The sequence below is a fragment of the Phocoena sinus genome, chromosome 18, assembly GCF_008692025.1.
Source record: "Phocoena sinus isolate mPhoSin1 chromosome 18, mPhoSin1.pri, whole genome shotgun sequence".
Taxonomy (NCBI): domain Eukaryota; kingdom Metazoa; phylum Chordata; class Mammalia; order Artiodactyla; family Phocoenidae; genus Phocoena; species Phocoena sinus.
Genome location: NC_045780.1, coordinates 2,464,769 through 2,490,366, shown reverse-complemented (window position 1 = coordinate 2,490,366; position 25,598 = coordinate 2,464,769). Strand labels below are relative to the sequence as shown.

Sequence of the window (25,598 nt, the reverse complement as noted above, 5' to 3'; positions counted from 1 at the left end):
CCACTTTGAGATCATGGGGTTTCACGGGAACACTTGAACCGGTACATTTCTCTTTCTGAGCTCCTTTTGAAAGCAGGTCCTACTTCCTTCCCACGTGCCAACTCAGCTTTACTTTGTCGAGTTGCTCCAGGTGTGAAGGCTTGAGGTCGGCACTCCAAAGCTCACCGAAACGAGGCAGGTAGCTCCGTGGAAGACGGCCCTGGTTCAGAGGCAGATGTGACTGTTCTCGTGGCACGTGGTACCCACGCCGGCCACAGACAGGTAAAGCTTCCCATCTGGACACGCACAGATTTCGTAGAGTCCCTGCAAGCTGCTTGCGGGACCCTGAGTCCCCTGAGCCAACTTGGGTAAACACATGGTTTCAGCATCGAGCACAAGCTGCTTGGGAGAGAACGAGAGATGAAGTGGTCAAGGAGGGATGGACGCAACAGGCACGAAATTAAACGCTCAAATTGTTCCAAACAAATTCGCTGTTGCTCTGCAGAGAAAATGAGGTAGGCACCTGGCTTGACCGAAATCCTATTACAATTAATCTAATTCCTTACAAGCCTATTTCTAGTTTACATCCAGGTAAGGGATAAACAGTCCTTAGGAACTGGGGGGAAGTCATTTTTTTCTTTTACTCATTGTGCTAGGCGAGCTAGAAAAATGTATGATGCGACACTTTTATGCAGACCTTTCAGAATTGTTTGACCAAAATGATACAATTCTTTGCCTGATTCACGTTTACCTTGTGTTCCACTTTGACCTTCAGCTTCTCCTCCCTATTAGGATAAAGTATTGATACAAGCCACAGAAGTAGATTCATCTTAGTCATTTTAACCTGTGATTGTTGGAATTTCTCCTGATTTTATTTTCCTGTGAGAGGCAATTAAATTCATCGTAATAGCTGTCAACCATTTCCCCAGCTTTTAAAATATGATTTGAAACTCTACTGCCTTCTATGAAATGCAGGAAAGCAGTAGACACACAGACGACTAAAACAAGATGAAAGCCACTGGATTTTTTTGTTCCTATCGAGGTTTAGTTGAACTGAAATACAAACAAATGGCCATTTATTGAGATCTGGTGATCTGACAGCTTAAGGAAATAAGTGTGGCCACACAGAGCAGCCAAGCCTGGCCAGGGCGATCACTTAGAGGAAGGAATTAAACCATGTTTGGGAAGGTTCCATGTTATCCCTCGCCAACAAGGTCGGACCCCTCCTGTTGCACGTGGCTCTCATCCTGTATACTCCAAGCTCTTAATAAACTGGCGTTTGCGTCTGTGTCCCCTCTCGGGACGCTGACCTCTTCATGGAAGCGGCGGGTGACAGTACACATGCGTGATAGGCAGGCTTTGCCCTGGGGTCTGGGTCACTGTCAGAGGAGGAAGTCAAGTGGGTCTTATTTTTTTAGAGCAGAACCTATTTAGATTATTGTCTAATGCTTTGGGTTCTGCCCAGTTCTTTGCTTTTCCCTAACTTGTTGGCTTCTCCTCTCTCCTTTTTCCTGGTTAATTTTTTTCTAGTTATTTTTTTTTCCTGTCCTTCCAGCAAACTCTGGTCACTGATGGTCCATATACTGCTTTGTTGTTCATCTTCATTTGCCTTTTTGGGAGAATATTTTCTGGGAGGCCAGATATCTCTTCACTTTGAACTAGCTCCCAGTAATAAGGGGTATCAACTTCAAGTACGGGTCGGGCTGAGTCGACACCCGATTCATGAAAATAAGTAGTATTATTTCAAAACTAAGACCACTATAGATTTTTTTCAAGGTAACACGTTTTCAGTACGTAGGGACGTTATGACTTAGTAATAAGATTCCAAAATTCCTGGCTTCCACTTTTGCATTTATCTGCTCCATGCATCGAAACTTTGTAAGTTACAACCTGCAGGGGCTTCGCAGGGGCTGCCCTTGAGGGTCCTGTGTACTCGGGAGCTGCCTTAACAACAGCTCCCTCTTACTATTAAATTAGTATCATTTCAAAGCTATCTTACCGCACTGGGGTCTCATAACCCTGTGACACTGTGATGTAAATACTAGTTCCCGTACTTGACCATTGAGGGGGTAGGCCCAGAGGGGCCTGTTAACGTCCCTGAATTCACACAGTAATTGGCAAACTGATCTCGCACTAGAAAGGTCAATAGTGGGGAGCCTGTACCCTGCTGCCCATTATAGCCACAGTTCGTATCAGCGATGTTTTGTTTCTGGACCTGAGGTTCCGGGTTTTTTCTTCCTGTAGCTCTTACTTTTCATATTTAATTCTCGCTTACCCAGAACTTGGTGCGAGCGAGTACCCCTGGCAGTAACGGATGACGGTTGTCACAGGTAACTCCTAGTGACAGCCCTACTGAGGGAAGCTGGATCACCAGGAAGTGACGGTACTCATGTTCTCTGTAAGCTCTGAGAGTCTAGTACTTTTACAAAGCTGAAGATAACAAGAGACTTGACGGCACAAATGCCAGACAAAGCAGTCTGGATCCAACACAGAATTATTTTAACCTCTCTTGGCCCTTCTTTCAGTGCTAAATTGTCTTCTCCTTCCTTTCACATTTTCTGTGCTATGCCTTTCATGACGTTTCTTTACAAACTACCATAAATTTACTATGCCGATGCCTTAATGGACAAGCGTGTCATCAGTGCTCAGGGGACGTGAGGCTTGTACAACGGGAGGCCCACCCCGCCCCCATCTGTTGGACTCACTGTCCCATCACTGCTGTGAAGAACGATGTCCATCTGGGAAAGGGCCTCGATTTTCCCTGCAGCAGCTTGAATATGAACGCCTTTCGGGGCGTCCATGCTGAGACTCCGTGTCGGGGATTCTAGTCTGAAATGAGGGAGAGAAACCAGGAAAAAGAGCATAAAAAGCAGCCACCCCAGGAATCCCCCAACCAAGGGCTTAGCATAGAAAATATAATCAGTAAGGTATATGGTATTTTCACTCATTCTTGAATGCTAACATAGGGCACGTTACTCATGGATAAATCCAGAAATAAAGTGCAGTAAAGAATTTTAACTTCCCGTCAATGGAGTCCATGAAATTAGCATCCTCTGAAAATAGATGCAAACATTAGACAGTCCTAGCCCTGTGCAGTAGCTTTGACGGCGTGGTTAGCACTCTGGCACACCACAGCAGAAGAAAATGCTATTGGTGAATATCTCTGGAAAACTATATTTTAGCCAAAATACAAACTTCTTCGGGAAAAAGAGAAATTTAAGGGCAACGCGTACATTTGCTAACACGTTCACAAAACAGGATGTAAATCTGGACTCTAGGTGTTGTTTGCTTTTTTTTTTTTCATTTAGGAAGATTACAGGGCAGATGCAAAGATTTCTTTTGGAAAAATACTGAATTAATGGAGTTGACAGGGTGGAGACTGGCCTCTGCTGGCGTTGTTTTTGTAAAACGTATCAGCATCTCCTTGTGATGTAGTCAAACACAGATACAGAACCAGGAACACAGGAGCAGAAAAATTCTCTTATTTGCCTCCGCCTGGAAAAGACTGAGTTTCCACCAGATGGCACAACGTGATCACTGGGCAGGTCTTTCAGCTGCGCCAACCTGACTCAAGCAAAAGCTGAAAGGGTGACTTCCTTGAAATGTGCAAAGATCCACAAGAAGGAGAACACAAGGTGGAGGGGGGCAGGAGACAGAAAGGGTGACGTTTAAGAGGAGAGAAGGGCCTGGTAATGAATTTGCTGCTGAACTGACTGAGTGATCGACTTTTACAATTCTTTAAAATTGAAGTCGAGTTGATTTACAATGCCGTGTTATTTCTGCTGTACAGCAAAGTGACTCAGTTATACACACATATATTATTTTTAATATTCCTTTCCATTATGGTTTATCATAGGATATTGAATATAGTTCCCTGTGCTATACAGTAGGGCCTTGTTTTTATCCATTCTATTTTTATAAGTTTGCACCTGCTAATCTCAAACTCCCAATCCCCCCTCCCCCACCCCCCATCCCCCTTGGCAACCGCCAGTCTCTTCTCTATGTCTGTGAGGCTGTTTCTGTTTTGTAGATAAGTTCATTTGTGTCATAGTTTAGATTCCACATACAAGTGCTATCATATGGTTTTTGTCTTTCTTTGTCTGACTTACTTCACTTAGTATGATAATCTCTAGTTGCATCCATGTTGCTGCAAATGGCATCATTTCATTCTTTTTTTATGGCTGAGTACTATTGATCGACTTCTAAATCAGGTGGATTGTTCCCTTTGATCAGCAAGTTTCTTGTCTACCACTATTTGTTATGGAAAACAAAGCTTCCTTATGTACATCTCAGTATGTAAGACCTGATCTGTTACACATTTTAAAATATTACTTTGAGTGCGAGGATACAGAGACATTCCTAGAATTTATCAGTCAAATTCTGTTGGGTTTAGGTGTTGGGGAAACACGCTGTATCTCCATGAGCCTGGTCTGCTGATCGCGGGCCCCTTCTGACTTTGCTAACTGCCTGCATTTCTCCAGCCAGAGAGAAAGGAAGGGGAGGGGAGGGAAGGCAGGGGAGGGAGGTGGATGGGTGAGCAACTGCACAGGTCGGGCCTGTTCCAGGGACCGTGGTGAGGGTGAGTCTGCTTCAAAGACCAGTTCTCAAACCGCAAACGACCTCAACAGGCCCTGTGACTAGCTGTTAACGGCATTATACTGCGATCCTCCTGGGAGAGCAACCTTCGTCCCCCTTGCGTCATTTCTATCCTTGAAGATGAAACGTTTCAGTGCAGCACAGGTGTAGACACATTTTACCCAAACGGCTGAGATTAGAATGCTCTGAAGTGCACCTCTCTGTGAACGCATTCAACAGTGGCCGGATATCAAAGACCTCACGTTCATGTGGGAAAATAAGCAACAGCAGACAGAAAGGGTGAAAGGGAAAAGCTGCAAGAGTGTGTGTATGTGTGTGTTGTGTGTGTGTGTATATGTGTGTGTTGTGTGTTTGTATTGTGTATGTGTACATCTGTGTGTATGTATGTGTATGTGTGTATGTGTGTATATGTGTACGTATGTGTACGTGTGTATATATATGTATTGTGTATGTGTACGTGTGTGTGCGTATGTGTGTCTTTGTGTGGCTAGCCCTACCAGACACTGAAATATCTTTTAAAGTTTATTTAAGTAACAAAGTTGGTACTTGGACCTGAATAGACAGCTGAGCAGGATAGAGTAGAAACTGTAGAAACAGACCCAGATGCACAGGGAAATCTTATATATGATAAAGGTTACATTTCAAATTGTGGTGGCAGTTACATAATAATGCAATTGCTGGCACCTGGTTGGCCAGCTGGAAGAGAGAAAATTAGACCCAGATTCTTGTATCTGTACCTCATACAAGAATAAACTCCAAGTGGATCAGCGATCCAAATGTAAGAGAGAAAGCCATACAAGAAATGTGGCTGGCGAGTTTCTCTTCCTGTAGGGAAAGTCTTTTAATTGTGGCTTAAAATCCAGAAGTAATAAAAGAAATGATTAATAAATTTCAGTATATAAACATTAAAAATTAATAGAAATATAATAGGAAAAAGGCTCATATTCTGAATATGTATATATTTTAATCCCTACAAATCCATTTTGAAAAGTAATTAAAGAAGCAAAGAGATGAAGAGTCAATTCACAGAAGAAGCAACCTTAATAACAAAATAAAAATATGAAAGATGCTTAACCACACTAGTCATCAGGGAAACAAACAGTAAAATAACACAATATAACACACATCAGATGAAAACTATCATAAACTCTGACAGTGCCGAACATTGGTAAAAAGGTGAGGAAAGACCAACTCTTACTGCTCCTGAATTAGACATCATTGCAAGCATTCTGAGGTGTACGTTGGCCAAGTTTGGTGAAACTGAGTGTGTTCATCCCCGAAACCCACACATTCCAAAGCTTGGTAGAACAGAAAGCCAAGCAGTGCGCGTCATGGCTGTCCTAAAAGAATTTTGAAAAACGAGGCACCCATTACATATTTTAAGTTAACACCTAAATGCTTTATCATACATTTAAGTATCTGCAAAAGATGTAATTTCTTCCATATTATAAACATTGTCATTTTTTTAAATGAATCTAAAAATCATGGAGATTTGATACCTGCCGACCTTCAGTTGACTCCTGTGTTCCTTCTGACATACCCTCATTGTTTGGGTTTTTGAGCACTTCTTACTTATTGGCTATAAGATGCTCTAAATTCATCTACATTCCCAGTCCTAGAATTAGCCAAGGATTTCTCCAAAGAATCCTGATTCCTTTTGTTGGAGAATGGTATGAGAAACCAAGTTCTGGCTGCCACTGATTTTAATTACTCAATCTCTCATTCCTAGAACTTCTTTTTGTTATTTTCCAAATATTCTGTTTTCATCTTGTCTTTGCCTTACCTTTGTATTCAAGTTTTTTTTTTCTTTCTCTTTGAGCCTTTTATTCATACCTGTTTTAAAATCTCTTTGTTTTGCTCTACTACTTGGAGTTTCAGGGGTAACCTGAAGTGGCTGCTAATTCTTCCCCACGGTAGTTCAATTCCTTATTCATTTGCCTTTTTCTTCTTCTTTTAGTAAGCTCACCTTCAGCAAGATTTTTTTTTTCCATGAGTGTTTTTATGCCATTAATATCTTCAATGTAGTTTCTCTCTCTCTCTCTCTTTTTTTTTTTTATCACTATTGGTTTATAGACTTGGTGCAATTTTTTTTTTTTTTGCGGTACGCGGGCCTCTCACTGCTGTGGCCTCTCCCATTGCGGAGCACAGGCTCCGGACGCGCAGGCTCAGCGGCCATGGCTCACGGGCCCAACCGCTCTACGGCACGTGGGATCTTCCCAGACCGGGGCACGAACCCGTGTCCCCTGCATCGGCAGGCACACTCTCAACCACTGCGCCACCAGGGAAGCCCTTGGTGCAGTTTTTAATGTTAATTTTCCAGCTTAGAGCTCCTGCACAATGAGGTAGTGTGGATTTAGTCCTCCCAATGCTTGCAACCCATGATTTCTCCTGGGTAACTTTTTCAACCCATAGCCCAAGATAGCAACTTTCTTGCAGCATCCTTGGGCTAGTAGGTAAATTGAAATACCTGTTTCACAGAGGCCGAGATTTATGAGATATCTCAGTTTGGGCATTTCATATACACTAGGCTATACCTTAGAATCTCAGTCCCCATAAAATATTAAAGTCCCAGCCCCTGATCTCTATGGGATCCTGATTTCTCCCTGAGTACCCTTGACTTAGCTTCTACTGTGCTCTGACCATGAATTTCCTCTTTATTACTGGGACCTGGGAACTAGCTTTCCTTGGTTTCTAGTTGAGCAATATTTATAAACTCTTATTAAGCAAACCAATATTTACAAGTGTTTGAAACAGGAACAGATATTTCCATGTCTGCTCATTTTACTTAACTAATGAGGACACATATATATTACTGACTATGTGCTAGGCATTGTTTCCACAGATTTACAAATAATAACATATTTAATCACGTCACATCCCTATTGGGTTGCGGAGGCTTTGCAATTTCCCCTACCGTATCCACATCTACTGATTGCTTAAGTTTCAGTTCACGTGCCTCCTTGTCTGTGATTTCATCTCAGATCACCCTGAAGAATTCGTGCTCTCTTTCTTATGCTCTCACTGTAATTTGTACCTTCAGCATAGCAAAGAATTATGTTGTTTTAACTTGTTGGCATGTTTCTTTTCTCAATAGACTTTAAACTCACTAAGGTCAGGGACCATGCCTTTTATCGCTGTAGAACCAACATCTATCATAGCCTCTGGCATATAAATACACTTAATACATTTTCACTAAATTAAAAAAAAAGATGGAATTATATCATGTGTGAATGAGAAGTAGCTTTAAAACAGTATGTCAGAGTTCACACTTTTTTTGAGGACGATTTTGCCGTAAGAAATGTAAATCTAGCTTAAATACAAGTTAATTATATTTTTGTCTTAACTAACATAATAATTGTTACCCTTTCATGACTACAATTTGAGCAAATACCAAAATCTGAATTGTGATATTTAAACGTGTATATTTCAGAGATCTTTTTATAAATGCATCACGATCTTAACCCAACAAAATCCACATTCAAAGTTTTCATGGGTCAGTTATGATATTCCAGGAATATCTTTTTACTTTACTCAGGCCAGCAACAGTAATGCTACTGGACAGAAATAAAAAGGGAAAGACAGTTTACGGCAAGAACTTACAGAAGAAAATACGACTCTCGTGTACTCAATCAGTGGAGCCTGGTAGTAAATCAAAGAATAAATCAGTGAAGGGTTCACTTGCATGGTAGAAAGAGGGAACAGAGTGTATATGGATGGGCTTTGGGGTCAGAGCTGAAGTTAAGTCATGAGTTGGTTACATGTTTTTCCTTTGTGCCTTAGAACACACTACTATCTAGAGCTCAGTGTTCTCTTTTATAAGATGGGGATCGAGTTGATACTTTCAGGTCGAATTGATGAGGTAAACGAGATAAATTATGTGACCGCACCTTTCCTGACCGTGGAAGGCATTCAGTACGTATTAGTTCACGTCTTCCATCCAAACCTCATTCCTTATTGTAAGCAATTCCTTACAATTTCGTTACATTCTCAATCACTTTTGTTGTAACATTTGGGTTATGTAATCCTCGCTTAGTATCATCCTTTAGAAAGCCAGAGAATAATACCCTTCTGCCATTTCTTTTTAGTAAGGGACTGCTGTAGAAGCCAGCAGATTTATCTCCTAATGGGAAAATGTATGATGAATTGTTTAATTTTGAGACCTATAATTTTAAAATAGTGACATTTATTTCAAAGAGTGGCTTGGCATCTCTACAATTTACATTATTTTATAATTCTAAAATGGTTTTAATGGGATTATTTTTTAAAGATATTGAATCATTTTCCTCTCCTAGGAAAATAAAATGTTCTTTTCCCCTAACTATAATAGTTCTGTAATATTAATCTTATGGTCCTTTATCAAAATCAATGAAATTGTTATAATTTAATTGTCACAATGTATTTTTATGCTGCCAATGTTCTCTAAGTGGGTAAGATGAATTGAACTCTCATTTGCTTTTGATGAATATTTAATTAGACATTAAAATTAAGAGAAATGCTGAATTTCCTAACCCCAATTCCATTTTGTGTGAATATCTACTTGATAATAAAAATGATTATTTGTATTCCACTTTCAGTTTAGAAAAATATTTTTAACTTAATAGCTTATTAAATCTTTCCTAGAACACTCTGAGATGTGCATTACTAACAACTTTTTTTAAAGATTTTTTTTTGATGTGGACCATTTTTAAAGTCTTTTATTGAATTTGTTGCAATATTGCTTCTGTTTTATGTTTTGGTTTTTTGGCTATGAGAGATCCGTGGGGATCTTAGCTCCCTGACCAGGGATCAAGCCCACACTCCCAGCATTGGAAGGCGAAGTCTTAACCACTGGACTGCCAGCGAAGTCCCTATCAACGTTTTATATATGAGAAAAAATAGCCTCAAAAGGTTAGTTTGGCCAAGGTCACCAGGCTTGTCTGTAAAGCTGGGATTCCTACTGTACATTATTCCCTATTATACATAATATGTTAACATGTTAATTGTCTCCTGAATATTTTTCAAGTTCAAATTCTAAACGTGATTTTAAGTGACATTGTAGACTTTAAGACATTTGTTTTTAAAAATATTATTTGTTTTTGTTATAAAATACAAATATACTATTGGAATAAACAGTTACAGCAGCAAAGAACATTCAGTAGCCTAGTAATAAGGTGAAATACACACAGTCACACAGAGACTCTGTATAAAGAATAAACTTATATATGGAACTGGGTGATTTTATATATTCGGCTATGATGTAAAGATATACCAAAGGTTGAGGGTATTGTGCTAAGTGAAATAATCCAGTCACAGAAGGACAAATACTGTTTGATTCCACTTAAATGAGGTACCCAGAGTCCTCAAATTCATAGAGACAGAGACTCGGATGGTGGTTTGCGGGGGTTGCGGGGAAATGGGGAGTTAGCGTTTAACGGGCACAGAGTTTCAGTTTTGCAAAATGTAAAGAATGCTGGAGATGGAGGCGGGGGACGGCTGCAGAACAATAAGCGTACCTTAGACTTTTGAACGGTACACTTGAAAGTGGTTAAGATGGTAAATTTTATATTATGTGCATTTTGCCACAATTGAGAAAAAGATATACAACTCCTTTGCGTATATGAATCCGTCAAGCTCTCGGTTTTATAACATTCTTGTCTCTACTAACAGTGCACATATTTAAAAAATGTAATGTAAACTGAGATTTTTAAGAATGCCTTTTGCAAATTTCAAGCCCATATAAGACACCGTCCTCTTTCACTAAAACGTGCAGTGTTTGCCTCAGCTGATGCTCTTCAGGGAAAAACGAAGGGTCTGTGGACCACATGAACCATAGCCCCATGCGTGGCATGTGACCTGAAGCGTGAGGACAAGTAGATATTCGTGGGGTCTCCAAGGGAAGGAGGGCACCCCAGTCAGGTGGGACAGCATGTGTGGAAGTGTGGAGTCCGGGCCCGGCAGTGGCTCAGTCTCAGGACGGGTGAGGCAGGAGGCCCCAGGGTGCCAACCTAGAGAGCCCCAAGGAGTCTAGGTCACGAGCCAAGTGCCCCAGTAGCATTCTGGACTTTACTCTGGCTGATGTGGAATCAATGAAACATTTCAATTAGCTGCATTTACACCCCCATGTTCATAGCAGCACTATTTCCAATAGCCAAGACATGGAAGCAACCTAAATGTCCATCAACAGAGGAACAGATAAAGGACGATGTGGTACCTGTAGACAATGGAATATTACTCAGCCATAAAAAAGAATGAAATAATGCCATTTGCTGCTACTTGGATGGACACAGAGATTATCATACTAAGTGAAGTAAGTCAGAAAGAGAAAGACAAATACCATATAATATCACTTATATTTGAATCTAAAATAGACACAAATTGAACTTATCTACGAAACTGAAACAGACTCACAGACATAGAGAACAGACTTGTGGTTGCCAAGGGGCAGGTAGGGTGGGGGAGGGATGGATTAGGAGGTTGGGATTAGCAGATGCAAACTATTATATATAGAATGAATAGACAATAAGGTCCTACTGTAGAGCACAGGGAACCGTTTTCAATATCCTGTGATAAACCAAAATGGAAAAGAAAAAAAATTCTTTTAAAGTGCGTAAAGTATAAATATGTTCTGAACTGTACACTTAAAAATGGTTAAGATGATAAATTTTATACGTGTATTTTACCACAATTTTAAAAAATCGAAAAAAATAAATAAAATAGCTGCATTTAGCCAAGTCCCTCAGATTTTCTGGAGGCAGGAATAGCTATTGGAATAGTACAGGCTGCACTGGGGCAGGGGCAGGGCTAGTAAAGAGCTCAGAGACAAAAGGACGGGACATAGAGTAGGACTTCTAACCTCCTTTGGATTTTTGTAAGAAATGACTTGTTATGGGTGGAAGTTCATCAGAATAAAGACAACTAATGGAATAAGAAACAACCTGGTCATATCTGCTAACGTGTTATTCTAGCACATAACCAGGTATCTTCTGTAAGAGAGTTTGTTTATATTTGAACAAAATTCTTACCTAAGGTCCTGGATTGGGTCCGGTTTTATGAGGGGCGTCTCCACTGAATGTTCAAAAAGAGCCCCTTCAGGCCCTAAACACAAACCAAAGATGAAGCTTTTACAAAAGTAAAATAAACAGCAGCCCACAAATCGAGCATTTATACTGCATATTACAGGACACGTAGGTTCTGATCGTTGCTGAATTCGTACAGATGTTTGAGTTGCAGGAAAAAAATAGGTATAACTGCTTTCCTGCTTTTCCAAGGATACCACGATTTCATTAGACGTCTATAAACAAAATATGATTTTTAAAGCAGTTACAAATACCCAGGCTTATTTTAAAACCAGAAAGCAATATTAGCCCTCAAATTGAAAGAAATTTCAGTTGAAAATTGCATTAAGTCCATATATTTTCAGTAATAGTAATTTGATTCATTCTCTAGATTTTACGTGTAAAAATTGTATCTTGTGTCATCTGTTTCTTAAGGCACATCAGGAAATTTATAGAAAAATCCAAATTTTGAATATTTAAAATTGACTTTCTAATTTGTACGAATGTTCCCAGTTGTCTGGTTAGTCTGAGAACCTAATTATGTGCAAGACATGGTGTGGGTATTGGGTTAGTGCAGAGATTCGAAGACATGGTGTGGGTATTGGGTTAGTGCAGAGATTCGAAGACATGGTGTGGGTGTTGGGTTAGTGCAGAGATTTGAAGACATGGTGTGGGTGTTGGGTTAGTGCAGAGATTCGAAGACATGGTGTGGGTGTTGGGTTAGTGCAGAGATTCGAAGGTGATATATCCTAACATGGTTAGTACTCAGAACCCTACAAGGCAGGTATGATTATTTTCCCATTTTACTGAAGAGGAAACTGAGGAACAGAAAGGTTAATTAACTTGCCTAGAGTTACACAGCTAAGTGGCCGGACTGTGATTTGACCTCAAAGCCCACACTTTCAACCTATGCACAGCAGGGTTATTCACAGGTAAGTGCTCATCATGATTTACCTAGGTCCTTCTGCCTGGCCTAGACCACACCCCTGTCTTGGGCTCCACCCGTCAGTACAAAATGAACTTTCAAAATTACAAACCAGGGCTTCTCTGGTGGCGCAGTGGCTGAGAGTCTGCCTGCCGATGCAGGGGACACGGGTTCGTGCCCCGGTCCGGGAAGATCCCACATGCCGCAGAGCGGCTGGGCCCGTGAGCCATGGCCGCTGAGCCTGCGCGTCCGGAGCCTGTGCTCCACAACGGGAGAGGCCACAACGGTGAGAGGCCCGCGTACCACAAAAAAAAAAAAAAAGAAAAGAGAAACGCAAGCAATTTAATATGAGGAGAATTTAGGCTGGAACGACAACTTAAGGGGCACAGACCCCCTGAGGCCATCAAGGTCCTCGTATGGAAGTTTGGAGAAGTCACTGCACAAGGAAGTGACCCTTGGAATTGATGGGACCATTCACCACCACTGAAAGGGGAAAGTCAGGAGAGAAGCAGAACTGGAGGAAAATACCGAATGAATCAGCCTGGAGACCTCCTGTGGGATCATGTATGTCCTTAGAGGTTGAAGCCAGTTTTAATTGGGCCTTTTGTTCCTTTCAGCTGAAGGGCTGTTAACTGATGGAGCAGGTCATCAACTGTCCACAGAGCTGCATGACTGGGTCCGGAGCCGGATGTGTTGAGCGTGTGCTTGAAGGGTGTGGTCCTCTCTAAGCAGCTGCTAGAGATCCGTCTTCACATCTGTAAGGACCATGGACTCACCACCTTCACTTCTTCTTCAGTGGCTGAAACCTTACTTCCAGGTCCTCTTTTGTGGGTGGCTTTGTGGGTGACTCCAGAATTTCTACGTTGTCACTTGTGACATATGTAATCCCGTTTAGCTAATCAGAGAAGGATGAAGGGATTGAACTGCCTTATTGCTAGATTGTGTCTTTCCCCTTAGTGATGAGACTGGATACTCTTACAGGGCCCTGTTTTCCTTCCTAAATGTTGGGGAGTGGACCCCGCCCAGCGAATCACTGCCAAGGAACCGAAGTACCCAACCGTGCATCATCTTCCAGGAGCCGGTTCTGGCAACGGGATAAAATAATTCTTTTGAAGATGACATTTTGATGCCGCTCCAATAACATGTTCTGTGACTGGGGTTAGTGAAAGAGACGTGCTGATTTCGGTCACTTGGTGACGATTCTACTTTTAGGGGGAAAAATGAGACTGCTGAAGACCGAGATCAATTTCAAACTGGGGTGGTGAAATTGTTTAATCTCCTCCATGAATTTGATTTAAAAATGATTTTTCAGTTTCCCCGTTGACTAGAGTATATATGGCAGCTGTTTAAGAAATGGACGAGGGATTTCACGTTACTCTTTGAGTTCTTGAGACAAAGGCAACGGCAAGAAAGCACTTCTTGATGTGTGTTCAGATCAGGATGTACTGCAACTCAGGAATCTGGAGGGGCCACCTTAAAGAAAGACCACTGAGTCCCTCCCCTTACACCCCATGCTCAGGCCAAGTGGCCAGAGGGAAGAGTGTATAGCCAAGCATTGAATTCTTCTTTCTCTGCCCCAGAGTGACCTGGTTCTCTGTCGCTTCTCACTCCTCTTTCCTTGGCTGTCAACTGCTGCTGCTTTTGCTGACCAGGAAACTCAAAGGCTACTTGAAATCAATCCATTTAACACAGGGATCAAACTTTTATAGTACGTAGTGGAGAAAAGCTTGAATGGGAATTTACTTGGAAAAATTAACGTTTATAAAAATATTCTTCTCGTATTTTATATATTTAACGAAACTTAACCATCATTGTAGCAACTAGGGAGTCGTATGACATAAAGAATAGATCAAGTTTTGTTTTTTGGTGCAATTTTCCCAACACAGTTGGAATTATATGATGGCTGTGGTAGTTTTCTGTTTCTGTGTAAAGCCTTTGGGTTACACCAATTGGAAAGAGATAAAAGGAAACAATATGGTGGGGAAAAAAAAGTGGGTAAAGATTTGTGAGGAAGATTTCATTCTTCTAAGAGAGTGTCAAAGAATTTCAAAAGAAATGCCATGAAGAAAAGTCAACAGATTCAAACGACAGTACCTTTTCTTATCGGCCTGAATATTCCACAGTAAACTTACCAAAACTGCAATTTGCTTTTGCAGAAGTTGCCCTCCACGCGATACTGTTTTTCTTAAGAGTTACTACAGATGAATGGATACAGAAGATGTGGTATATACACAGTGGAATATTATTCAACCAGAAAAAGAAGGAAATCCTGCCCTTTGCAACACATGGATGGACCTCGAGGGAATTATGCTCAGTGAAAAAAGTCAGAGAAAGATAAGTACTATATTGATCTCACTGATACGTAGAATCTAAAAAACAAACAACAACAAAACAAAAACTGAACTCACAGACATAGAGGACAGACTGATGGTTGCCAAGAAGTGAGTGTTGGGAGGTGGACAAAATGGGTGGAGGTGGTCAAAGGTACAAACTTCCAGTTATAAGACAAATAAGTCGCGGGGATGTGATATACACCATGGTGACTACAGGTACCACGTATTGTGTATTTGCAAGTTGCTAAGAAAGTAGATCTTAAAAGTTCTCGTCACAAAGAAAAAAGTGTTAGTATGTGTGGTGATGGACGTTAATTAGACTTATTGTGGGGATCGTTTCACAATATATACAAATATTGAATCCTTATGTTGTACACCTGGAACTAATGTTGTTTGTCAATTATTCCTTAATTAAAATAAAGAGCTACTACATACCAGTTACTCGAAGTTTATCTGTACCAACCACAACTGCCTTTTTCATCAACAGTAAACAGGGGCTTGCTGTCCTTGGAGCTGATCTGAAACTGCTGACTCTGGACCTCTACCATTTTGGGACCTAAAGAATGAATTAAAACATTTTATTATAAAGTGTGTAGTCTCTGCAGTGTTAAAAGCTCTACTTTTACACATGCCACGGCACCCAGTAGTACCAAATCACTAAACAGTTAAGATTTGTTACCAGTAATTTTTTTGATTCTGTGATTAAATTTTAAGTCCTAAATCTATTATATTATTAAAATTAATGTAGGTCACATGTACGTTGATCTATATCAAATATATATATGAATGAATTATATAAAAATTAATTTTTTCAGGTTTTTAAAACTTGCCAAAAATAATATGATTCTTCTACGCAGATTACTGAAATGGGTATTCTTTTGAGTATTAACCAACTGAGGATTTTATATTCTGAAATGTGAGATTTGTGAAAGATCATCTTATGAATGGCTTCCTTCAATGGCCGAAGTTAACGCAGACAATGAATGAGTCACACTCAGATTCTTGCCTCTGCCCTAATCCTCACCTCCTACTCCATGGAGCAAACAGACATCACCATGGACACACACCCTCAAGTTTCTGCCCTTCACCTTCATCTCAGCCATTTCTGTCTTCTCCAGCCCTTCTTTCTATTTCAGGGACAGGGCATCCCTTTCTCCTCCAAGCTTACTCCTTTCACATGAACTTTTTCTGTTTGTTTGTTCGTTTTTGCAATACAGCAGGTTCTTACCAGTTATCTACCTTATACATATTAGTGTATATACGCCAATCCCAATCTCCGACCCACTGGCTTTTAAATTAAGACTGTGCTCAGCAGATGTTTAATGTGTGCTTCTGTGTGCCAGGCACGGGGGACGCTGTACCTTCAGCATGTGAGATCTTGTTCAATGTCTCTCATTGGTACAGTTGAGTATCCATCATTTTATGTTTTCTGATTTCTCTGTCCTTCTAACCTTAGCCGCATAATGGATTCATCTCTCTAGAACATAGCGTTCAGCATTTGCTTAAGGAACTACAAGTGTTCCTTCATTCTTTTGTTAGTTCTATTTTCTTATCTAGAAAAGTAAGTTTATTGTGAAGTGGATACTTGTAGATTTCGTGTATGTGTCCCTGTGTCCCTCACAGTACTCATTCAAGTTGATTGGTACCTGCTAGAAATTAAATAGAAGCTTTTCAACTAATACAGTAATCAGTTTTGGATCTTGTCAGCAACATATTCTTATGTTTTTTCACTAATTTGTACCTCAGAACCCTCCAAAGATTCTTCATTTAAATGTGCATGTGTTCACATGTTACAAAGCGGAACACAGTTTTTTCTCTCTGTTTTATCTCCTTTCTCTTAAGGAAGCCTGCCTTTATTTTGTGATAGTTGCCTGTATTTTTGCTCTCCTGAGCTTTCACCCAAACTCAGTTATCCTGTGATTCGGTGTCACTATTTACCTCTTCTGGGTCACTGATATGTCTTACATATTTCTCACACAAACACTGATTTGCATTAAGTGATGAATTTGAAGTTATTTGAGTTTAGCATCAAGAGGAAAAAGCTGGAGTAATTTATCCAATAGGAGTTCCCTGTTTAGCTCATTGGAGGTTCATATAACAATTCGAGGAGAATTTATCAAGTGAAAGTGGTTAAACTAAATGACATTTTTTCTGTAACCATTGTTTCATATACATTGATGAAATATTCAACAAATGAGTTTAGTTGCATAATTTTCATGAGTAACAAAGCTACATAAATCCTCAGATCAAAGAAAATTCAGGAAAGTGAGTCTCCTCCATTCAGCAGAAATTTATTGTATGCTTTTATGTTCAAGGTTTCGTGCTAAGAATTGAGGCTACATAAAAGAGGAGATGCAGTTCACACCTTATAGGATTTCACAGTCCACTGAAGAAAAAAGCATATAAATCTAGTCCCAGGGCAATTTGATAAGTGCCGTGATACAACCATGGACAGTGTCCAGTGAGAACCCTGACAAGGAATTCCTGTCCCTCCTGGGGGGTCAGGGATGACACCTCAGGGAAGGGGATGTCTGGGCTGACCTGGAAGAGTTCACGTTTCCCTGATGAAGGGAGAATGCGAGATTCCAGGTAGAGGGGGCTACTCAAACAAACGCACAGAGGTGGATAAAATTCCATCTTCACTTTATAAAAAATATAGACATAGAATGTTCAGTTTAAATATGTTTTCCACTTCAAAAGAAACTGTGCTCCAAGTGATAATAAGCCCACCACAGGAATAATCATCTCTTAAAGTAAGTGAGTTTATAATTAAATCTTTTAACTTTCATTAATATTCTACTAGTCTTTATAACCTTGCTGGACATGCATTAGAGCTGAGTGCAGCAGAGTTCTTTAAGAAATAAAACTCAGGGCTTCTCTGGTGGCGCAGTGGTTGGGAACTCGCCTGCCAGGGCAGGGGACACGGGTTCGAGCCCTGGTCTGGGAGGATCCCACATGCCGCAGAGCAACTAAGCCCGCAAGCCACAACTACTAAAGCCTGCACGCCTAGAGCCTGCGCTCCGCAGCAAGAGAGGCCATCGCCATGAGAAGCCCGTGCACCGCAACAAAGACCCAATGCAGCCAAAAATAAATAATAAATAAATTAATTTTAAAAAAGAAGAAATAAAACTCAAATACTTTCTTTGTGATTAAAAAAGGAGCTATCTGGTAAAATCACAATTTAATTAAAGGCTTTGGTACAAATAACGAGGGAAATAAATAAAGGAATTAGGGCTTCCCTGGTGGCGCAGTGGTTGAGAGTCCGCCTGCCAATGTGGGGGACACGGGTTCATGCCCCGGTCTGGGAAGATCCCACATGCCGCGGAGTGGCTGGGCCCGTGGGCCATGGCCGCTGGGCTTGCGTGTCCGGAGCCTGTGCTCTGCGACGGGAGGGGCTGCAGCGGTGAGAGGCCCGCGTACGGCAAAAACAAACAAACAACAACAACAAAAAAAACAAATGTCACAGAGTCCTTTGAGAAAAGGAAAGATTTATTCTGCTGCTGCAAATATCGTATCAGAGAAAATACTGGACTGGAAGTATAAAGCTGTGGTTAAGTTCATTCTACTAATGTTTTGGTATCATCTTGTATTACTAGGTTCAACTTTATAAGCCTGGAGTCAGCGGCTCTTATCTGTATAGCTTGACTCTATCCTTTAGGCTAGTCTGTTACATCCAAGCACATGAGTTCATGGACCTATAACAACCAGGAAGGGGCTCCAGTGCTGTTCACAGCAATTGCCTTGGATGAACCCACTGTTTCTTAAAAATTTATTTTACTGAAGTATAGTTGATTTACGATGTTGTATTAATTTCTGCTGCACAGCAAAGTGATTCAGTTATAAATATATACTTTTTCATATTCTTTTCCATTACGGTTTATCACAGGATATTGAGTATAGTTCCCTGCATTATATAGTAGGACTTGTTCATCCATCCTATATATACTAGTTTGCATCTGCTAATCCCAAATTCCCAATCCAGCCCTCCCCCACCCCCTCGGCAACTGCAGTCTGTTCTCTATGCCTGTGAGTCTGTTTCTGTTTCACAGATAAGTTCATTTGTGTCATATTTTAGATTCCACATATAAGTGATATCATATATTTGTCTTTCTCTGTCTGGCTTACTTCACTTAGTATGATAATCTCTAGCTCCATCCATGTTGCTGCAAATGGCGTTATTTCCTTCTTTTTCATGACTGAGTAGTATTCCACTGTATATATACACAATGTGTATATATATATCGTGTGTGTGTGTGTGTGTGTGTGTGTGTGTACACGACATCTTCTTTATTCATCCATCTGTCTATAGACACAGGTTGTTTCTATGTTTTGACTATTGTGAACAGTGATGCTAACCCCTTGATTTTTACTCCTGACTTTCTTTGTTGAATTTCTCTTTTCTGTTTTACCTGAGAAATTTTGAGTTTGTTTCCCACTCATGACCCCAAGTTCCTCACAGCTGTGGCTCAGACTTATACTTGAACCCTTGTCCACTCTGGAGCACCCTGGACAGGCCATCTTCCCCCACCCCATCTCCTAGAACTCTCTCCCACACTTAAGCTGGCTTTCCAGTCCATCCCTTCCTACACAGCCTTTTATTCATTCCTTCATTCATTCATTCAACGAGTATTTATTGAAAATCTCCTAAATATATGAGTGGCCTGAATTAAGAACTGTGTCATTGACTGAATGGAATAACCTAACTCCAATTTTTGAGTATTACATAATCAAATTATTGTGTGTGTGTGTATATATATATATAATATGCAACAATATTATTGTATGTTGTATTTACAATAAATATATTTATAATATAATTTTATAATTATATTTACAATTATATATGTATTTCTTGGACTATTATGTAGCCATTAAAATAATGCCATTGAAATGGAAGAAATTAAAAAAACAAAAAGAGAGTACTATGTAGACTTCTATGCAAATAAATTTGAAAACCTCGATGAAACAGAAAATTTCAGGGAAATAGGAATTGCCAAAATTGACCCCATTCAGCTAAAAAGTCTTATTTTGAAGCTAACCAGAACTGGTTTCTATTAGTCGAAGTCAAAAGAACATTAACTGTAGTAACCAGAGCTGCATTTATAACTAGTAAGATTCCACTGTCGTTCACAATTTGTTGTCTGCTAGTTCCAAGATTTGAAATGCTAGCTGTTGATGCTTGCTTTCCTATGTTTGATTCCTTTTGGAATTTAAGACTTTTGGCTTTGATTGTACTGGTTGCCGATTTTTTCAGTGGTCTTAGTAATAAACAATTATTCATTTAATTAAATGGGATTCCTTTGTCTAGTTCATATAAATCACACTTTAATATCCAGATTGGCTAAATTTAACTTCTCCCAGGAAACGTGAGGCTGGAATGAGTGTGATTGTGGGAAGTCATTTACTGAAAATCGTCCTGGATTTGGTGAGCTGAATATTTCCGAGTTCAGGATTCCAACCAAAGGTTTAATAGAAATCACTTATTTTAACTCTACCTCAGGTATGAAACACTGAGGTTAAGACTCAAAATTTGAGGTTAACAGTTTAAAGTAGTTCTGATGGGAAACTTTTTTTTAAAAGTGAATTCCTTGGTGACAAAAACAACACCGTATTTGCAGCAACTAGGACAGTTCCCGGTGTGCCATGATTTAATGAAATCTGAGTAGAGAGGGAGGGTGGTGGAAACACCCCTGTTGGAGAAGCAAGTCCTAAGGTGACTCCTGGTTTGGCTTCTCTACTAACTAGCTGTGTGTTTTTGAGAAAATTAGCTTTTCAGTGCTTCCATTATTTCATCCACGAAAGTGGAGACAGATTTATGTTATCTTTAACTCCTCTATATATGAAAATCCACACTTAGCAAAAAATTAAATGTGAAAATGAGTATTTGTGTTAAATCATTTTCAGAAGAATATAAAATGAATCTTTTACTTTTGGAACTCCTAAAAAATAATTACACACTCTAAATGTTATTAATTACTTGACAGCATATAGAAAGTAGCACATAGGCATTCAATAAATGTTTGTTGAATGAATGACAAAAGATGGGTAAAAATCCCTCAAACATTTTTTTTTTTTTTTTTTTTTTTTTGTGGTACGCAGGCCTCTCACAGCTGTGGCCTCTCCCGTTGCGGAGCACAGGCTCCAGACACGCAGGTTTAGCGGCCACGGCTCACGGGCCCAGCCGCTCTGCGGCATGTGCGATCCTCCCGGACCGGGGCACGAACCCGTGTCCCCTGCTTCGGCAGGCGGACTCTCAACCACTGCGCCACCAGGGAAGCCCTCCCTCAAACATTTAAAAGCTATAGTCAGTTAAAAATTTTTAAGAAATTTAAGAAATGGTAGACACAATTCATAATACAACATAATTTATAAAGAAATATGATTTGGTTTAGACAAGTATCATGAACATGTATGCTGTGTAAGCTCAGGTTCACCTCTAGATTTATTGAGAATTTCACTGGACTTGGTGATAAAACAAGCTTCTAAGCAAAAGAGAAATACAATTTATCATTTAGAAAAAGTTATAAGGATTGAATCAGAACACAGACTATGGAACTCATGTATTACTGTAATAAAGAGGAATCACGAAGTTAAGATACGGCTGTACCTTCCAATGGAACATTATTGTTCTGTAACAACAGCCATTAAAAAAGGGGGACACGGAAGGTTACCTGCCTGTGTTGGTAGTACACTTGTCATCTATTTCCCCATAATCTGGAGAGCCATCCAATTTCTTAGATTTAGCAAATCTATAAAGTGTTGATGGTGTAGAGAAGGTATATTCCTTTCACCAGCTGTGTGCTCTTTTGTTATTTCTTCCATCGATATTCTTTCTTTCTAATCCTTTTGCTCTCTGCGCACAATTCCAAAGGACCTCTCTCCCACGTGACCATATTCTTTGGTCTTAGCTGATCGGATGGGTGTACATGGCTCAGCCAAGGGCAGTTGCTTGAACAGAGTAATTGGGCCAATTAGAGTACTTTGCTGTGAACTGAGAATTCATGACATTGAAGACCAAGTTGGCTGGTGTTGAGAACTATAGCCAATCGGATGAAGAACCAGAGAGTCCTGTAGAGTTAGAACTGGTGCAACCATGATACCAAGTGAAAATCATGGACAGAGATTCATGGAAAGGAGGGGAACATGGTAGAGAGAAGGAGAAAGGGAGGGGGAGAGAGGGAGAGAGAGGATGAATACTTTGATTCTCCGGCCCTGGTCTTTCTTTCCTTGAGGGCAGCTACTTTGTTTCCCTTCCTCAGTCTCTGTGAGATTATTTTGTATCCTGCCAACAATCATTGTTTCTTGTACTACCTTAAATGGTCCTCTTATTTCTTGGAACCAAAATAACTTCACTTAAAATACTTCAGACTGTCCTCCCACCACCTGAACTAGTCTCCGTGGTCCACACAGCATGATGTTTAGAAAGCTCATACTTTGATTGCTCATAAATAACTTTGAATTCTCTAGAAGAAAAAAAAACAAATGGATCCATTCAGCACAATTGTTCATGGACCACACACATGCAGAGCACTGTTATGAAGCTGGACTCACCCACTTTTAACCTGCCTGTAACTTCTCCTTCTGGGTTGCGTGCATTTACAGTCACATTCTGTGTGGACTGCAGAAGCAGAGATGAGTCCTAAAAACAGATTTACAATGTTAGCCAAATATAGACTATTTAGAATGACTATACCTTTGAATTTGTATATAAATTGAGGATTTATACAAAATAATTTCCCCAATGTCACAGATCCTGTGAACCTATAAATTTGTGGCTAAAACTATTTTTTAAACTTGGATTATATTGTGTGAAGGGGGTAAATGCATTATTTCTTTTCCCCCCCACAAAATATAATAACCTCCTGGGTTTACAGAGCCTGTGTGCACTGGTTACAATGGACCAAGTCCGTTCTCAAGGTGAAGATCTGAAACAGTGAAGTTTTAATCAGTGTTTTGTCTTTTCCAAGGAATTAAAATTTCATTTCTCATAATTTATGTCCAGGACATGATATATTTTTAAAAGGTAAATCAGAGAGTGGTTAGCTCTTCTATAAATAAATACCATATTACTTATTTTCAAAACGCAAAAGGCTTCTCACAATTTCAAAAGAGCTTTTAAAATCTGCTGGATGCCTACGTTTTTAGAGCTCTTTGTTGGAAGATACAGTGGCTTTATGAGCACGTAAGTGGGGTCATAGTCTGAGTGGAGGCTTTGTCTCACAGAAGATTGCTGGCTCTTCTATAACAGTTTTCTTCAAAAGGAATGCAGTAATTTGGCTACTGGATTCAGGTGGGTTTATGCCACTCAGCGGGAACCAAATATCTTCCAAAGTTGTGGGGTATAATATGATTTTTCAGAAGGAAAGAAGTTTTAGGAGTGCTTTGAAACTCTAGCAGGTCAGAAATTCTCCAACTTGCTTTGTGGAAGCAGATGGATTTACCACTGTCTCACCTTTTATCCAATGGCGTGACCTTACTACTTGTTTTTGCTGTGTTTTGAAATAACCAGCACGATAATAAGAGCTAATAATTCACCAACGATTTTTACCATCCAGCCTCTCCTTTTATCTCCACATTTTGAAGGAGGTAGCATTACTCCTCACATAACAGATGAGGAAATTGAGCTCAAAGAGATTAAATGGCAGCTCTCCCAAAGTAACAGCTAGCAAGTGACAGTTCCATGACGGAACCGTCTTCAGGAGCCAACTTCCAGGCTCTTTTTTTTTTTTTTTTTTTTTTTATCATTTTCCTTGAAAGGGAGGACATGGCCCAGGTCAGAGCTGTGAGGCCCACTCCCGGGCCTAGACAAAGTAAGTTGTCCCAGGAACCACTCTGGTCGTCTGATCCAATGGATACTCTCCAACACTATTCTTTTTCTGGCTTCCACCGCAGGGGCTGCAAAGGCTAAATGCTTTCTCAGCCTGTCCTGCAGGGAGGGAGACCCAAGTGATACAATTCTGGTCAATGAGATGTAAGCAGAAATCCGCTGGGGCGGGGCTGGGGGTTTCCAGGCAAGGTTTTGGGTGTGACCATGGCGGTCACTCGCTAGGGCCCACCCAAGGCACGTGGCCAGGGAAACATGCAGTGTCGACGCATGCACACCTTTCATCAGAAAAGCAAACTTTCTGTGTTTCACCATTATTTATTTCTCATGAAACAGAAATTATTTAAATGCGTCCTCATTTGCTTACCACTCTGGAGTGTATTTCTTTGGCATAAAGTGGGAATAAAAACTCCGAATCCCCCTCCAGGCGAAGTCCATCTTCTGTAACGTGCAGGTGGCCCATCCCTGTCTGTTCAAAAGAGATTTGTTATTGCTTTCTTCTTCACTTCTTTTAGTATCAACTTAAATCATGTATGCATTTTCATAGATTTCCTATCGGCACTTTACTGTATTTCTCTTAAACACTTTATTTAAAACTTTAGTTGTTTTTATTCAATATTCAGTATTTTATTACGTCTTGTGTAAATACAAAGGATTGTTTAGGAAATGCATATAAGATTTAAATAATCACTTTATAACAAACATGCAAGAGCCCACCAACATGTCAGAAAAAAAAACCTTACCATTACTATTTAAAATTTTTTAAAAATTAAGATGCAATAACATGGACTCTTAAGGCTTCTAGCTCTATGAGTTTTAACATACATACAGATTCGGGCAGCCGCCAACACAACCAGGATACAGCACTGCAATGAAAACCAACACGCTACAGTTCGCAGTGAAATTATTTAAAAAAGGTAAAAAAGAAAAGTGAATGTTATATTATTTTTTTGCTACTGAAAATTCTGATCCAGACAGGAAACCAACGTTAACTGCATGAAAGGAAGCTTCTGTTGACACAATGTGGACGGAGTGACCGCACAAACAAAACAAGAACCTGTTTATCGGGAAAAGAAAATACTTACCGGGGAAAACCACATCACTTTAAGAATCCAAATTGTAAGAGCAAGATTCACAAGGAGGATGATGAGCAAAAGAAGAACAAATAAGTAGAGGCAACGCTTTCTCCAGCCGTAGATGCCGATTTTGTAGACAGACTGGTTCTCTGGCCGCTCTATGTGGGTGCCTTCCGTGGTCGTGATGTATTGTTCACGTACCATCTGCCACCGGGTGGGGGGCAAGGGGGGAGGGTGAACGGAGGGGGGAGGGGGGAAGAGGAGGGTAGAGGGAGAGAGGGAGAGACACATGGCCAGAAAGAGAATTGGTTTGTCAGTATTGATTGACCATTAGTCCCACAAAATACTTTTTAGCCCAATAACAAATTTCCCAAATTAGTGACATTTAAAGTGAGCATTGGCTATTAGTTTGAAACATGTCACTGTATTTCAACCACAGTGATAATCTGTCATGCAGTGTATTTAGATATGACAAATTCATTTGATATCCAGTGATTATATTTTCAGATTTTGATCAATAAAATCAATACATATACAGCTTTCAAAATTCTGCAAGATTAAACTTGGAATTGAAGCATCGACCCACAACAATCAAGTTATCACATTCTTAAAAGATTCAGTGGGAGGAAAATCAAGCTGGTACCTAAGAGCCTTCCGAAGAAAAAAATCCAATTACTCAATTTTATGCCAAATGATTAAATTACATCTTCCTTCAGCTACTAAATTATTCAGAATTAAAAAGGCTCTTTTCAAGATACCTACCACACCAACTCTGGCCTATAATAAAGCTCCCAAGTACTGACCTACTTCAAGAAAGATCAAAATGTGTAC

The 25,598-nt window shown here is 40.1% G+C and overlaps 1 protein-coding gene across 1 annotated transcript; it reads right to left on the bottom strand.

Annotated features, from left to right (window-relative positions):
* Window positions 1-204: 204 nt before the first annotated feature.
* On the bottom strand, window positions 205-24,971 carry SGCG (sarcoglycan gamma). The gene is given in 8 exon segments (XM_032611467.1): window positions 205-378; window positions 2,685-2,808; window positions 11,577-11,649; window positions 15,303-15,342; window positions 15,344-15,423; window positions 22,419-22,506; window positions 24,059-24,160; window positions 24,777-24,971. Coding segments are annotated over 8 exon segments (876 nt in total).
* Between the last annotated feature and the right edge of the window lie 627 nt (window positions 24,972-25,598).